This window comes from Suricata suricatta, chromosome 16, assembly GCF_006229205.1.
Source record: "Suricata suricatta isolate VVHF042 chromosome 16, meerkat_22Aug2017_6uvM2_HiC, whole genome shotgun sequence".
NCBI lineage: Eukaryota > Metazoa > Chordata > Mammalia > Carnivora > Herpestidae > Suricata > Suricata suricatta.
Genome location: NC_043715.1, coordinates 42,010,815 through 42,027,677, shown reverse-complemented (window position 1 = coordinate 42,027,677; position 16,863 = coordinate 42,010,815). Strand labels below are relative to the sequence as shown.

General features: G+C 56.1%; 1 protein-coding gene across 1 annotated transcript; it reads right to left on the bottom strand.

Annotated features, from left to right (window-relative positions):
* Positions 1 to 3,176: 3,176 nt before the first annotated feature.
* LOC115279760 lies at positions 3,177 to 10,911 on the bottom strand. The gene is made up of 4 exons (XM_029924268.1): positions 10,890 to 10,911; positions 10,592 to 10,756; positions 7,132 to 7,254; positions 3,177 to 4,779 (listed from the first exon to the last, which is right to left on the bottom strand). Exons 1-4 carry the CDS (start codon positions 10,909 to 10,911, stop codon positions 4,427 to 4,429), a joined length of 663 nt encoding a protein of 220 aa, XP_029780128.1. The 3' UTR covers positions 3,177 to 4,426.
* Positions 10,912 to 16,863: the final 5,952 nt, after the last annotated feature.

Genomic DNA, 16,863 nt, shown 5'->3' with positions numbered 1-16,863 from the left:
CTGGCTCAGAACGTTCCCCACCCGTCTCTCCTGGTAAAGTCCATCCTCACCACGACCCACGACCCATGACCATGACCCATGACCCATGACTCACTCCTCTGTCTGGTCCCCTGGCATCTCCAACCTCGTCATCTCCCCCTCAACCCCTCACTCCCTTGCTCACTGGCCTCCCCACTGATCCTCCAGCACACCAGGCACTTCCCAGCCTCCAGACACCTGCACTTCCGGTTCCCTCCAGCAGATTCACTCTCCTGCAATGTGTGCATGAGTTCCTCCCCCCCACGGGGCGCTCCCCCCCCACCTCCTTTCTTCAGGGCTTTGCTCAAACACCACCTTCTTGATGAGGATTTCTGTGGCCACCAGAGTTAAAACGACATCTGCCACTTGGAAACCACTGGCTCCCCCCATTCTCTCTCTCTTTTTTTCCCTGGGAGCATTAGCACCTATCACCTCCTGACATAGTGTATAATCACACACTTACTTGTTATATTTATATTTATATTTATATTTATATTTATATTTATATTTATCGACTCCTTCCCCTCTGGAATGTCCGAGGACTTTAGCCGTTCCATTCCTTCTGTGTCCCCAGAAGCACAGGGTCTAGCACATAGTAGGTGCCTGAGAAATATTTGTTGAGTGACTGAATGACAACTATTCTTGAGAGTTACTACATCCCAGGCCTCATAACAGAAGAATCAAGTACTCCACTCTCCTTAAGCAGATCACACTTTGGAGGCCCACAGTAGGCCCACAGTAGGCCCACAGGTGGAGAGGGAAGGAATGTGGGACCAGAAAGCCTCCTTGGCTCACATCGTAGCTCCACCCCTTTCTCACTGCGTGGCATCAGGCAAGCAAGTCTCCCTCTCAGGGCCTCAGTTTCCCTCTCTGTAAATTAGGATAAGACTAGCCCTCACCCTGCAGGGCTGCCCTTTGGATTCAATGGGGTTGTTGTGCGGTTGCGGGCAGCATGACTAATTCTGAAAGCCGGTTCCCTTCCTGGAAGGGGCGGGGCGGAAGGGGCGGGGCCGTGTGTTTTCCAGCGGCCAACAATGGACCTCTTGTGGGCAGGGGCCCTGAGGCGTGGAAAACACATCCACTCCTGTGGGTTCCAGATAAAATGTTCAGGTCTTCCAGGGTTTTTCATTTTTTGGAGATTGTTGCAACAAGAAATACTAGTTTGGGGATGTGAGCCCACTGGGGTGGGCTCTCATTTTGCCCTTCTCCCAGCAATGAGTTCCTCTGAGGGCGGGGGGGGGGGGGGGGGGGGGGGGGGGGGGGGGGGGGGGGGGGGGGTAGGACCGGATAGGCTAAGGCCTTCTTTGGGCCACAGGGATTGGCTCAGTGGAGTCCAACCAAAGTGAAGCACAGAATTTTGTTTAGTAATTGAGAGAGAAAGAGATTGGGTTTTGCTTTGGATAGTGAGAAACACACGCTGGAGGCCTGGAAATTACGGTCATTTTGCCATCACAAGACAGGCCAACCTGAGGACAACGCCAACACTGTAGAGGACCCACAGCCAGGAGAAAAGCTGAGAAAACCATCTGGGCCCTGATCAAATCATCCCTGGTCTCATTTTCAGTTGTGACTCTAAAATCCTGACTTGTTTGAATTCATTTTAGCAAGGTTTCCTGCTACTTGTAATTAACAACAATCAAACAAGTACACAGAGAAATTCGTGGACCCAGAATCTCTGCAGTTCCACTGGGAGATGTCACATGATTTCTACTTAGTTTGAGCCAAGCATTTCTTTTAGCTTTAATCAGTCCAAGTGTCTCTAGAAGCCAATAAGTGCTTACCTTGGTCAGGTTAAGTCTTTCTCTTATTTCTCTTATGGACAAATCCCTTCACCTAGATAGACATCTTTGAGAAGGACCTGTTCTCCTTCTCAAGTTCCACCTTGAAAAAGGTCAAGGAGTCAGAGGAGCCAGAGGAGTCATAGGACTTGGCTCAACAGTCCTCCCATTGAAGGTGGCGATGTGAGAGTGCCGCATGGCTGGCAGGTGCCGGTGAGAGGGGGCGGGGCCCGAAGATGCCTCTCAGGGTCCCACACCCAGGCGTGCAGGAGGAGAGGGAGGAGCGGGTGGTGTGGGTGGGCAGTGGCACAACTGCTCCCAATGCTCCCTAGCCAGGAAGTCCTCCCTAGCCAGTGATTGGACGGGGGCCTGCAGTGAGTGTCGCTTGAGCACAAAATCCCTATCACACTAGCAGCACTCTGGGCATGGTGTCAGGTAGCTGTTGGGCAGGGCAGGCTCAGTGTAAGAGCTGAGACATGTGAGGAATCTCAGAGCTCATAATGGCTGTTGGGATGGTGGGCCAGCTCTGGAAGAACACAGATGTGGGTTAATAATTAGCCAAGCATTATTGTTCTGGAATGTTTCAAACCAGAAGAGGACTAAGAGAGCAGAGGGCAGGTTGAGGGGGCCAAGGACAGATCCAAAGGGCAACGTGGGGAATGTGGAGGTGTCAGGACCTAATGTGATGGTGATGATGATGCTGGTGATGGTGATGATAATGGCAATGACGGTAGCAATGGTGATGATGGTTAGGATGATGATGATAATGATGATGGTGGTGGTGATGGTGATGACAGGTAAGATAAGGATGATGATAATGGTAATGATGATGGTGTTGGTAGTGGTGGTAAAGGTGGTGATGGTCATAATGGTGATGATCCTGGTGCTGGTGATGTGATGATGGTGTTGATGGTGGTAATGGTGATGACAGTGGTGGTGATGCTGGTGATTGTGGTGATGGTTATGATTGTAATGGTGCTGGTGGTGATGGTGACAGTGGTGAGGATTGTCTCATATAACATTTCCTGAGCACTCACTATGTGCCACGCCCTGCTCTATGCTACTTCTAGGCATTATCTCTTCTAATTCTTAATATTTTCTTCCTGAATTCACTGAAGAAAACTGAGTTAGCAAGAAACTGCAAGGTTATTATCATTCATCAATGAAAGGGACTACCTATAATTGAGCAGTTACCAGGGGCACCTGGGTGGCCCAGTTGGTTAAGCGTCCGGCTTCGGCTCAGGTCATGATCTCACAGTTCATGGGTTTGAGCCCCGCGTCGGGCTCTGTGCTGACAGCTCAGAGCCTGGAGCCTGTTTCAAATTCTATGTCTCCCTCTCTCTCTGACCCTCCCCTGCTCACGCTCTCTCTCTCTGTCTCTCAAAAATGAATAAAAAACATTATAAAAATATTTTTAAAAAGTGAGCGATTACCAGGAGCTTGCTTTTCACATACCATCTTGTTTATACCTCACAACGATTTCATGAGATGGAGACTTTCATCACCCCTTTTATAGATAAGGAAACTGAGGTCCAGAGACGTTAAGTGACTTGCCCAAAGTCACACAAAGTCACTACCGAGTGATTTGGAATAAGGATATCATACTCCACTGAACCGACATTCCCACTTGGCGAGAATTATCCGGAAAGCGATGCCGATGCCCTCAGACAGGACACATCCCAGCTTCCCCCAGCCTGTGTCAGCCATTTGCCTGCCTGGCCCCACTGGCATGTAGTTTCTGAGACTTGAAGGAGCGACAAGCAGCAGCAAATTGTCTGGAGAGGGTGGGAGTTCTATGCACTTCAGGATCCCAGAGTGTAGGTCCAGAGCAGCTGACAGGAGTGGGCGCCAGTCTACGTGAGCCCTGGGTACTCAGCCAAGGGCTTGTGCCTCATCCACAAGCCAGCAGGAATCAACACAATGCACATCCTGCTGACTCTGAGCGGTCTTGCACCAGCTCCTTGACGTCCTGGTACCTCAGTTTTCTCACCCATGAAACAAGTCCCTTGGCTGGTGGTTATGGGGATTGAATGAGCTAATGCATATGGTAGACTCACTTATAGCCACTAAATGCCCATGTGCTTCTCTGTCCCAGCCCCATGCAGAAAGGTGGGACCGTGACTAGCTCTGGCCAAAGTACTGTGAGCTGTGAGTGTGACTTCCAAGGTGAAGGGCTGAAGGGTGGGGTGGTACCACAGGATGGAAGTGAACTTGAACGGTGCCCTGAATACTGTAGGAGAGACAATAATCTTTGGCCAGGCTGGGCCATGGAGATGTCAGGTCAGTTTGTGACTGCAGCGTGACCTAGACTATCCTGGCTGACTTGATAGTGCTCAGTGCCATCTGTCATTGTGACTGGAGCATTTTAAGAGGGGAGGGTCCTAAGGGGCGCAGTTATCCAGAGGGCATGCAGTGACTCCACCTGGATGGCACTGACCTGGGAAGACATCCTGGATATCCCAGCCAGTGGGATCAGGCTCAGAAAGACCCCTGTGATGATATCACTCACCGTAGGCCAACAGGGATCTTCAGGGTGGCACAGGGGGGCATTCCTGGGCATGGCTCCGCGCACACAGTCTCTTGCAAGCCCCCTGGGGCATAGAGGTCATGGACACAGTCCTCCATGTGGACTAGAGGCCCTGTAGGACCTGTTGTGGGTTCCCAGCAGTCTGCAGGGGGTCCAGTACTGGGCTGCCATGCCCAGCAGGTGCGGGGGCTAGGCCTATGGTTGAGCCGTGGGCATCAGAAAAGCATATGCCCAGGAAGTCACCAAAATCATTCAAAATACCCATGTGACAGTCCCCACTGAAGCCACGGATGGTGCTAGTATAGATCTCTGGCCCTACCACCCAGAAGGCACAGGATTTGTGAAAGGCCACGGAGAGGCCCAGGGTCACCGGGACTGTGGCGGCCAAGAATGTGGAGAAGGTCCGGAGTGTGACCCCAGCCAGGGACAGGGGCAGGCCACCTGGGACCTGTTCATCTGGAAGACAGAACAGACACCAAGGTGTGTGAGGCAGCTTTGCCCAGACACCAGCCCCTCAGGGCCCGGGCTCCTGCCCCTGTGACCCACCCTCCTCATGACCTCCAGTGAGTCTTCTCACACTACAGCTCACATCCTGTTCCCCCTTGCTTAAACCTTCCATGGCTCCCTGGTCTCCATGGATAAAAATGCAAAGTCTTCACTGTGGCCTAGGTCACCTCTCTGTCCTCATGTCTGCCCACTCAGCCCTCACTCACTCTGCTCCCGCCACACCCCAGGTCCCATTCCAGTCTTCACACTGGACACTCTTCCCACTGTGTCCAGACGACTCTCTCTCTCTCACCTCCTTCAGGTCTCAGCCCCAGGGCCTCCCTGCCTCCCTAGGCCTCTTTTGGCCTCCTTCTGGGCCTTATTTTTCCTGAGAACAAACTGCAGGCATCACCTCTGACATCCTTAAGGCTTTCCCAGGGGTGGTCTCCTTTTTTCACCAAAATAAACAAAGTCCCTGGGCTTGGAGAACTCCTCTGCATCAAGAGGAAGGCAGACAGGAAACATAGTAACCTCCGGTAATAGGTATGCACCTGGCATCTAAGGGGCGGGGAGGGAGGGGCCGTCTTGCCCTTAACCTGCGGGGTCTGACGCCATCTCCAGGTAGATGGTGTCAGACCTGAACTGAGTCACAGGACACCCAGCTGCTGTCCACAGAGAACTGGAGAATCGTCTGGTGTGGGAAACCCATGTGCCTGGTCACAGAAGTGCTCTGTGTGAGCAGAGAATAGCAGTACTCACATTTCATAGATGGGGAAACCAAGCCACAGAGACCAAAAGCCACTGGGCCAAGGTCAATAGCTAGCAAATGGCACAGTGGGACTGGAACCCAGGCCCCCAACCCTGGCACCACATGCTTTGTTGCTTCCCCACGTTGCCGTTAGAGCATCAACTAATACTCTGTGCTGTGGGGGCCCCGTGTCCATTTGGCCTGCTTGTGGGGCTCACAACAACGGTATACATGGAGCCCCACATCTCATGTCTTCCAGCTGCCAAACTGTTAAATGAACTATGTTCTACCCCTGCTCTGACACACAGACCTTCCCAATTCCCTGGAGGCCAGGTGCGGACTTAGAATTCTTGATTCCACAGTTTCTGGATAGTCATGGTGCCCAGGAGAGGCTGCGCCACTGGCCACGGAGGCGGCCATGCACACCTCCCTTCGTAACCCTCACAACAGTCATAACAGCAGAGAGGAGGCACGAGGGGCATCTCCAACTGCACATGTCCAAGTCTGAGCTCGCATCTCATCTCAAGCCCTGTCCCCTCACCTCCTCCATCGCAGGCAGGGACAGCTCTATCCACCAGCCTGCAGAGGCCAACCCTCAGGTCATCCTGGAACCCATTCTGTCACCCCACATCTCATTCTTTCAAAATAGTTCCAGAATCCTACCACTCCTCTCCACCCTCCACCACCCTCTCCCTGATTCCAACCACAGCCGCTTCCTGCCTGGACTGTGCCTCCAGCAGCCTGTTCCCCACATGCAGCCACAGGGAACCTCACCCTGTTTAAGGTTATAACCGCCACCCTCGACATACATGCACTCCCAATGTTCCTTTCATGGTTTATTTTCCTAGGAACTTATTGCCATCTGATATATATTTACTTTTTACTGTTTGCCTTCCACTTTATAATCTGAGGGGACCTGTCTGCTTTGTTCTCTGCTGCGTCCTCAGAGCCTAGAACAGGATCTGACACAAAGTCAATGTTAAGTAAAGTCCTGTTGAATGATGGATGGGTGGGCAGGTGGATGGATGGATGGATGGATGGATGGATGGATGGATGGATAGACAAGTGAATAGATGGATGGATGATGGATGGATAGATAGATAGACAAGTGGATGGATGGATGGATGGATGGGCAGGTGGATGGATGGATAAGTAGACAGATAGATTGATAGACAAATAGATGATAGATAGATAGATAGATAGATAGATAGATAGATAGACAGACAAGTGGATGTAAGGATGCGTGCATGGATAGAGTGATGTAGACATGGGTGGGCGGATAGATGGATATAGAGATGGATGAGTGGATAGATAGATGGAGGAGTGAATGGAAGAGTGGAAAGATGGATGGATCAATGGCATGCTATATCATTGGAGATGGTTTGATGCAGGGGAGTTTTAATGAAGGGATGGATTGATGGAGGGTAGATCAACTGAGGAATGGAGGGATCATGAGGCAGAGTTGGAAGGACCAGTGAATGGGTGGAAAGGTGGGTGGATGGATGCAGCATGGGCTTGACTGGATGAGGGTAAGATGAGGGAGTGGCCTGGACGGAGCTGAGAGTCGGGCTTACCTTCTGCCCTCCCACCTGCACTTGCAGCCCTTGTTCCAGGGTCACAGGCACCTTCAGTCCCGGGCTGCTGAGCTGTAATAAGGAAGGACACACACCGGCTGCGGCAGCTTCTGGTGGAAGGATCTGCACTGAAGAAGAGGCCCGGGGGTTGGGATGTGGCTCACAGGGATGGGCCAGGTGGTAGGTGCAGGTTCTTTGGAAGTGGACCACAGCCCATTGAAGATGAAGTATTGACGGTCTCCAGTGGCCCTAGGGAGCTCTGGTCGCCCCACCGGCCACCCCACCGTGCACGGACTTCCCCAGCAGGGCAGCAAGCTGCACTGTCGTGAAAACGCTCGGTGGGCACCAGCCCAGCCAGGTCTCCCACTGGGAGAGAGAGAGACCGAATAAGCGTCCCCTTCCCAGGCCAGCCGGCTCTGACCGCGTGGTGGTGGAGCCCTGGAGCAGGAAGACGTGTGGGCCTGGCAGCTGGACCAAAAAGAGCAGAGACTGAGGAACTGGCTCAGCATGAGTATGGCCAGGAAGGGCAGGTGATGCTCAGAGTCAACAACGAGGGGTGCCTGACACCCATGACCGGCCCAGGTGGCAGCAAACTCTGAAACCCACTTCCCTCAACAGAAGGCACAGCCCGTTGGGAAAGTCATTGGGAGTATGATCTTGGCATCTCTGGGCAGCTCAGGTCCGGCTCTCCAAGGGTGGGAAAGGACAGCGGGTCCCATGACAGAGAGGCAGGAGAGAACACAAGGAGTCATAGAGTCCGCCCAGAGGCGGTATTAAAACATATGACAATTCATAGAATACCAGCCTCAAACCTATCAGCATGTGTCTGGTTGGATTCTGGAAAGAGGATCTGGAAGTCCCCGCCACACTGGGCTTTGGGACACGGCAAGAGGCGGGGGGGGGGGGGGGGGGGGGGGGGGGACTCAGGAGTACAGAGGCCTTTCTGTCTGTCAACAACAGGCTTGCAGATGAATGCCCACCCTGCCCAACCGTGACTCACCACAGAGGGAAGAATTCCTCCAAGCAGAGGACACAGCCGCTGCCCTCAGTGAGACACGGATCACTGTCACAGCTGGACACTCCTGGATCCGGGGTGCGGGAGCCAGTCCCAGCTCCCCGCTGAGGCCGTCTGCCCCCAGTGCCCTCAGGCTGGACAGACAGCCCACAGCCGTCCCCGTAAGCCTTGCTTGGTACCATGGGCCTCGGTATCAGCACTGGGGTCACGGTGGAAGCTCCCGCAGAGCCCACAGTTGTGACCCGGCTGTGGCCGGGCAGGGGGGAGGTTGTGGGTGAGGTCTGTGCTGGGCCACTGGCCACAGTAGGACTGCAGCTCGGGGCAGAGGCCATTCCAGTACAGAATGCTGCCTCCACCCCACCTACAAGGAGGCTCACCATCTTGCTGTTAGCCTAAGGAGCGGACAGAGTAAAGGAAGGTGCAGGACAGCGGGACTGTGTTGGTTTGGTCCAGTACCGCCTGGCACATAGTAGGTGTTCAACTGTTCAGATGCATGCAAAATACTCTTAAGTGAGGGTCAAAGGGAAAAGTGCAATAGTGAGCATTTCTTGTCTGGTCCTGCTCAGCCTTCTTTGCCCTTCCTCTGGATGTCCTCAGGGAACCCCCTGGCGGATCCATGCTGTTCACAGGGGGTTAACCCCACCCTGGCTGCTGGCATCTGGCCCAGGCCCAGCAATCAGCTAGTCCACATGACTGTGCCAGAGGTGGTCACATGACTCAAGCTGGGCCCACGAGGGACAGCCCTGGGGCTTCAGAAAGACAGCCTCTGTCCCCTGGCACGTGCTAAACTGGTCGTCCGCCTCGTGGGGCAGCATGTGCCTGAAAATGAAGCCACCACAGAGGAAAGTAGAGCCCAGGAATGGGTACAGATTCCGGATACATTGTTTGAGCATGTGAGTCCAGCTGTGCCTGAAGCCAGATAATTTTTTTTCAGTTATATAAACCAATAAATTTATTTTTCTTCCTTAAGCTGGTTTGAGGGGTGTTTCTATTGTTTATTATTATTTTTTAATGTTTTAAAATATTTATTTCTGTGAGAAAGAGACAGAGTATGAGTGGAGGAGACGTAGAGAGGGGGAGACACAGAATCAGAAGCAGGCTCTAGGCTCTGAGCTGGCAGCACAGCCTGACACAGGGCTCGAACTCATGAACTGTGAGATCTTAACCTGAGGTGAAGTCGGATGCTTAACTGACTGAGCCACCCAGGCACCCCTGTTTCTGATATTTTGAACCGAATGTGTTCTGATGGATATAGACAGAGAGTAAGTATCATCAAAATAGAGGTAAACCTGAGGAAACATTGGAGGGAAAACAATTTTTCCCCAAGGGGCTGGGATTCCTAGGACCCACATGTCCCCAGCCAGGTCTGGGCTGTCCCTCTGGAGGTGGACCCCGTTCTCATTAACCTGGATAAATAGCTTTGAGAGGAGCGCAGCGGGGCCTGGACCTGCTCCTTTTCCCCAGTTCTGCTCTGCAGGAGGGCAATGAGCCAGAGGGGCCGCAGGACTCTGCAGCTGGACACACAGGTCCCTGGGAACCCAACAGCCCTGCCACGGAAGATGGTGATGTGTGAGTGCCCAGATGCTCGAGGGGATGCCCAGGTGGCCCACGAAGATGCCCCTTCGGCTCCCACACTTCCGCCCGGGCCCCCAGGAGGAGGGGGAGCGCATGGTGTGGGTGGGCAGTGGCAGAATCGCTCCCAGTGTTCCCAAGCCCGGAGGCCTCCCTGGCCAGGCGGTACCTGCCCCTGCCTCCCGCGGAGCAGCCACACTGGACCGGGGACACCCAGTCAGTGACACTGGGCCCAAAGCCTGTGTCACAGTGGCACAGAGCCAGGCAGCTGTCGGGCAGGGCAGGCTTGGCGTAGCAGCCGGGACATGTGAGAAGCCACAGACCTCATAGTGGCTGTTGGGAGGGCAGGCCAGCTCTGGAGGGACACAAGTCATTCGCCCTAAGGACATTGATTCACAGCCCCAAGACCAAATTCTGTTGCCTGCTGTCTCCCCAGCACCCAGCACAAGGCAAGCTCCCATCACTATTTGTTGAAAGAGTTAATGAACGTGCTGAAGCCTTTCTCTGCTGGGTTTATTTGTTCAGCTTCGAGCATCTGCTCTACGCCAGGTCCCAGCCCCTGCCGAGCCTCCCGGAATCTGAGCTCCCTTCACCACCTTACCCCACCTGATCTCTGGTCCCAGTCACACTGGCCGTGGGGCTTAGTACTCACTATCTCCCCACACTGCAAACCCCCGCGCCCCCAGCCCCCTCAACAGGTCCAGCGCAGCGCGTGTTGGCAGGACCCCTGGCTGTGAGGGTGCGGTGATGGCGATCACCTGTCACCTGCCTCTTGGGACTCCACAGTGCCAGGCCCCAGAGTGCAGGATCCTGGAGCTCCATCTCCACAAGCTTAGGGGCGACAGGGACATGGTTCCCCTTCCTCGTACTCACACAGCTCACAGTAGAGGGGCTCAGCTCTTGAGCCGCTAGAGCCGGGACACAGCCTTGCTGGGACAGCCACGGAGAGCCCGGCGCCCGCAGGCCGCACCCCACAAGAGTGGCCAGGGCCACACGGCAGCGCGCATGGCACAGGCTGCGGCAGGCCGGAGGCCCCTCCTCACGTGGGCAGCTCGCCTCACAGCTGTCAGCACATGTCTCCCAGTGGCCGTTCTCAGGGCAGGATTGTTCTGGGCAAGGAGAGAGAGAGAGAAATCAGCATGAAGCATTGGATTCATAGCCATCGCCTCACCCCTCACCCTGATCCAGGTCATGGTCGTGACCCCTCAGAGTCCCAGTACTGTGCTTTCCTCATAACCACCCCAACATGCACACACACACACACACACACATACACACATGGGGTAGGGTTGTGTTCTCTCAGATCCCAAAGCAAGAACAGATGTTTTCGTGCAGTGCACAGCCTGGGCAACTATACACAGTGGTGTTGGACATAGCTCCCACCCTCCTCTTCACTATCTCCCTTCAGCTCACCACCAAAGCCAGGACAACACCAGGTGCCCACGGGGAAGTCAGTAGTTTGACAGGCTCAGGCCAAAGCAGCCAGAGCCAGACAGCCAGGCTCCTGCTGGCTGCACGCTGCTCCTCCACACAGCTGTCCACGGATGGGCCTGCAGGAAGGTCAAAGCCCGGACTGCCAAGGGGCCTGTCAGCTCTGAGAGCTGCCCACGGGCCTTGGGGTCCACATAGGTGGCCCTCCTCTGGGCCGGGCATCTGGAGCATTCTGAGCTGCAGGGCACCGCCTCCTGCCACACTCTGGCTGGGATGTTACCAGGATGGGAGGATCAAGGCCTTGGGCCCACACAACCCCCACCCCCACCCTGTGACAGCGACCGCAGCTTCCGGTACCACAAGTTCCGGGCACACATCCTGGATCCACAATTGAAGGCCGGCGCCCATGGCCAGGTGGGTGACTGAGTACCATGTGTGGGCAGCAGGCTCGGGGGGCAGAGGAAACAGACCCCATTCAGGGACGGGACAGGGCGCAGCGCTGGAGTCTCAGGGGGAGGCATTTCAGATGGAAAGCACATGTCAGGAAGAAGGGGGCGGGGCTCAGGTTCCCAGTGAGTCTCGAGGGGAAAAGGGCAGCAGATGTGAGCATTAACAGCAAAGACAATTTGAAAGCACTGCTGTGGGGAGTAGGTGAGGATGGGCGAGGAGGGCGAGGAGGAGGGTGGGCTGAGTCCCGGGGACGTGGGGTCCTGGTGGTGGCTCCTGGAAGGTGGGAGGAAAACCAGGACCTTGGGGTCCTGGACGCAGGGACAAAGTGCTTCAGGGAGGAGGGAAGGGTGGGGGTGTCTCATGTCATGGATGGCCAAGCAGGATGTGGGCTGAGGATGGGCCGCTGGACCCGGGGGGCCTCGTGGGGAGTGGTTTGGGTGGCGTGAGCTGGGAGGCGGACGGAAGCCTGACCAGAAAGGCCCCCAGCATGGAAGGGGAGGGATGGGAGGCACTGAGCACAGGCAACCGTCTGGTAGGTTTTGCTGGAAAGGGTCTCTAAGGAAGGGGGCAAGAGCCAGAAGGACTGATAGATCAAGGTAGGATTGCTTGGGTTTTAAAAAAATTTTGGGGGGGCGCCTGGGTGGCTCAGTCGGTTAAGCGTCCGACTTCGGCTTGGGTCATGATCTCACGGTTTGTGGGTTCGAGCCCCACGTCAGGCTCTGTGCTGACCGCTAGCTCAGAGCCTGGAGCCTGCTTCAGATTCTGTCTCCCTCCCTCTCTGCCCCTCCCCGCCTATGCTCTGTCTCTGTCTCCCTCAAAAATAAGTAAACATTAAAAAAAAAACCTCTTAAACATTTAAGAATTTTTTGTTTACTTATTTTGGAAGGGGGAGGGGGAAAGAGAATCCCAAGCAGGCTCCACGCCTTCAGCCCAGAGCCTGATGTGGGGCTCGAACCCACAAACTGTGAGATCATGACCTGAGCCAAAGTCAGATGCTCAACTGACTGAGCCACCCAGGTGCCCCATGGCAGGTGGGACAAATCATAGCCTTTTGGAACAAGGTGAGAAGGATCCAGCAGAAAAGGGCAAACTTAATGTGGACTCAGACCAGCGTACATCAGAGTCCCCAAAGTCTGGCTGAAACAGACTGCTGGGCCCCATGGAGTGGTGGCCTGGGGTGGGACCCAAGAATTCCCATTTCAGACAAGTTTCCAGGTGCTGCTCATGCTGCAGTCTGGGGACCCCCTTGGAGAACAACTGATGCAGAGAAGAGAGAACAGAGGGTTTCTGGGTGACAGAAGGTCCCTGGGAGACCCAGGAACAGTCACAGGGACAGAGCTGATCAAGGGCCGGCCACGGTTACCACAGCTGCTGGGACTCAAAGGGGGCCCCAGAAGGTTCCTGTCGTGTTTCCCAGTGACACAGGAAGTGAGACTGTGGCAGCGCAGCTGCGAGTGGGGTTCGGGAAGGGAGGGGTGAGTGCTCATTCTGGAGAAGCAAGTGAGGGTAGCCGGGAGCTGCTGAGCAGGTGGTCCCTCACATTCCCGATTACAGATGTGTAGCCGGCCCAGAGGCGAGTGCAAGAGGACAGGAGCCTTCTGAAGTGGGGTTCACCTGATGAGCAGGAGGGAGGTGAGGGGGCCGGCCAGACCAAGCTACAGACGGAGCCTGGAATCAAAGAAGGAAGGGTGCAGGGAAGTGGCCGTAGGGTCTGTGGGTCAGTGGATGGCCAGTGACGTCAGCCAGTGGCTAGACTCAGGGGCGGCCAGAGACTGGCTTGTGCAGCAAGGAAAGTGGAGGTTAGTAGGGGTGAAGCTGAGGCCTTGGGGGGTCACCCCTCGGCAGGGGCCACGAGAGGCCTGTGGTGAGCACCTAACCCTGGGAGGCTCCGTGTGTCCCGAGACCCTCTGCCTACCTCAGGAGAGTCCGTGGTGTGATTCGCCATCTGTCCACCATTCGCCCACCTGTCCGTCCATCTCCCTGACTTCTGACTCACCATTGCTTCCATTCAGCCCAATACCATTCTGGCTTTCTGTTTTTCCATCAGCCTGACACTCTCTTTGTCCACCTGCCCATCTGTCTACCTGCTGGTCTGTCTTCTTGTCCCTCTCTCTCTCAATCTGCCTGTCAATCTGCTGTTCGAAGATTTCTGACAGTCTTTCTGAGAGTCTCTGTGGTGCCCATTCTCCTGCTGTGCCTGTGGCTCCCTGGGGGCCCCACCTTGCTCCACTCGCTAGCCCAGCTCCCAGCCTCACTCATTCACCAGTACGTGTCCTGTCGGGCCTGACGTGTCACCACACCATCCTGGCTTCGGACCACCTTCCGGATCTCACCGCCATGGCCTGGCCTCAACCCTCACCTGCACTAGGGCCTCTGGAATGGGGCTCCAGGAAGCAGGGCCAGGACGACCCAAACCGGCGGGAGTTGGGCTGCTTCTCGGTTGTGCAGATGGCCCAGGGGGCCCGGGGGCAGTGGGGTGGCAAGGGACGGGGTGTGCAGACATACTCAGCGGACCCAGCTGCTTCAGTCAGCAGTGCACCCGGCCTTCCTACCCACAGTGGCCCCGGTGGCTACAGGCATTACTGTTCCAGAAAGAGGCACAGAGAGGCAGGAACTAGACTGTGGAGAGTGGGGCCTGGACGCCAGGTCCTGAGAGAAGACAGGACTGAGGGGTCCTGACTCCTGGGTTTGAGAACAGAATGGGTGGGGGGTCTGGATCCTTTTGGTCCCGGAAGAGGAGAGGGCTGGAGCCTCAGGCTCCTGGTGTCCGGGGGGGTGGACCTGGGAGCAGGCAGGCCTGGCCTAAGAGCCCCCACCACCTCACCATTGTAGGCACAGCCATCAGGGACCACAAAGGTGTCGGTGTGTGTGGGGAGCTGCCAGAAGAAAAGACACGTGCCTGGACGTGCAAGATCAGCCACCCGCACAGCTGAGCTGCGTTATCACTCCCAGCTCAGCAGGGCTGCGTTATCACGTCCAGCCCAGGGCCTGTAGGCTGGGCCTTCTTATTGGTTTCCCAGGTGCTGTGCTTTTAATTTCTCCCTTATTCTTGCCCTTGTTTCTTAGCAACTGACTTACGTCAGCTGCCTGCCTTCTACCCTTTATAAGACATGTGTGGTCTCTCAATAAACGAGGCTTGATCAGAGACTTGTCTTGCCTCCATTCTCTGTGTCCCCCTGCCCCCCAGTTCTCACTCCCTCCTCAGGACCTGCGTTGACCGACCTGCCGGACGGGTCAGGTGTGGTAGGCCCAGTACCCAGAATAGGCCACATTGCTGCTGTCTGCCACAGGCCGGATGTTGAAGGTCCTGGATCCTGGGATGGTGAGGAAGTCCCTCTGCTGGGCGCTGTCAAAGCCCACATGGTGTATGATTCAGGACGGATCAACCAAGCCATTTCCTCACCCTGAGGGCCTTGGGCAGCCTCTGCTGGTTCTGCACCCTTGTGGGCAGCCATGCCCCCCTCCCGCCCCCCGCCGCCCGTCGTGGGAGCTCCCACAACTGGCCACACCCATGGCCTACTGCATGTCCTTGTAGAGAAATGGTGCCCAGGATGCACCACTGGCCGTGGTCAGCACCATCTGGAAGGTGTCCCCCTGCAGGGGGAGAGTGTGGCCTACAGCCCCTGCTCTTCAGCTGGACTCCATCTGCCCCATCGAGCTGGCAGTCTTCCCCACTCCCCTGCTTTCCCCAGTCCCCTGTCCACGTCCACCTCCCCCACAGCCTGCGTGGGCCTCCCTCCCGCCTGCCCTCCTTATCTAGTTTTCTATTTCTCTTTTGGCTTCAACCCTCCCTTCCACCAACACCTATCGTATTCTTCCACTTTTTCTTACTCCCTCTGTCTCCCTGCTCCTGCTTTCTCTTTCCTCCTCTGACCCTCTCCCAGTCCGTGTCTTGCTCTCTCTCTGTCACCCATTTTCCCTCTCTCACTGTGTCTCTGCTTCTCCTCTCTCTCCATCTCTCCCCATGTCCCTCCGTTTTTTATCTCTTGCTCTTGTCCTCTCATTGTCTCCCGCTTGCCAGAGAACTCCAGCCTGGGCCCTTCTCCCCTCCCCGATCCGCACCCCCATCCATCCCCAGAAATGGGATTCCGGTCCCAGGTGGCCATGCGCAGGGCTCCTGGGCTGGGAGACCCGTCGGGAAGGCGTCAACCAGATCTTGGACGTCCGCTGCAGCTGCCAAACCTGTTGATTCTTCCACCCTAAACATACATGGCCCCTGCTCGATGCGGGCCCGTCTGCCCAGGATGGGGCCACAAAGGAATAGCCCAGCTCCCGGGGAAATGCCTCAGGTATGAACAGGGCCACAGGCTCCCCAGAGGATGCAGACCTGGGAGGGGGGGGGTTGGCAGGAAGGAAGAAATGGTCTGGAGGTTGTCATCAGGTCAGGGATTGGAGGCACAGGGCCCAGGGCCCAGAAGGACAGAGGAAAGGAGAAGATGCAGGCAGAGCCAGTCAGGGAGGGGGCCAGGGTCTGTGGTCAGGCATCAGGGCACTCACACGGGCCGTCCTGTGCACTACCTCAGAGAAGCCATCTCGTCCGTCCTCTGCAGAGAGGGCCTCATCCCCATGCTTCAGGCCGTAGAGGTGCAGGGGCAAGGCTGGGGACATCGAGACCTCTCAGAACTCCCAGGGAAGGGTCATCTCCCCTCTGTCCCCAAGGGCAGGCTCACCAGATGGGGAGCATGTCCAGCCTCACCTCTGATCTCCTCACTCCAGGTCACCTGGCTCTGTGGGACTGAGGGGAAGGGTGTCAGCTGAGAGCTGGGGGCCCCCCACCACAGCTGACCCTCCTCCAGGGCCCTCGTCTCCACCCACCTACCGGCAGCAGCAAGAGTGTCCCCATGTTGACCTTGTGTACTGGGTGGCAGCAATGGTGGCCTTGTGTCCTGGGGGGCTGCAAAGGCTGATACCCAGGGCTAAGATGGGGGCCCGGGAAGGGGCTAAGGTGGGGCTGGGGGCCTGTAACTCAGCTTCGTGGATCCAGCAGGCGGGGGTGGGGCAAGGAGGTGACAGCAGACAGATGGCTTCCCAGGCTCCCTGTGAGCAGGGCTGCCCAGGTACCAGGCCCAGGAGAGGCTCTCCACTCCATTGGCAGGCCTGAGCCTGAGTCAAGCAATCCGCACCGGGAGACCTGGAGCTCTGCTGCCCTGAGGAGCCAGCGCTGCAGGGGCCTCTCCTCTCCTGGACCCCGCCGGCTCCTCCAGTGGGCTACAGATGACCTCCTGAGACCGGAGTCGGCTCGTGCGGTCCAGACGTGCGCCAGG

Coding starts and splice junctions, on each gene's coding strand:
- LOC115279760 (XM_029924268.1), bottom strand. CDS start 10,911: ATGACCTGGATCAGGGTGAGGG. Junction 10,757..10,889: donor GACCTGGATCAGGGTGAGGG/GTGAGGCGATGG, acceptor TGCCCACGTGAG/GAGGGGCCTCCGGCCTGCCG. Junction 7,255..10,591: donor GCCCCTCTACTGTGAGCTGT/GTGAGTACGAGG, acceptor TCTTCAGTGCAG/ATCCTTCCACCAGAAGCTGC.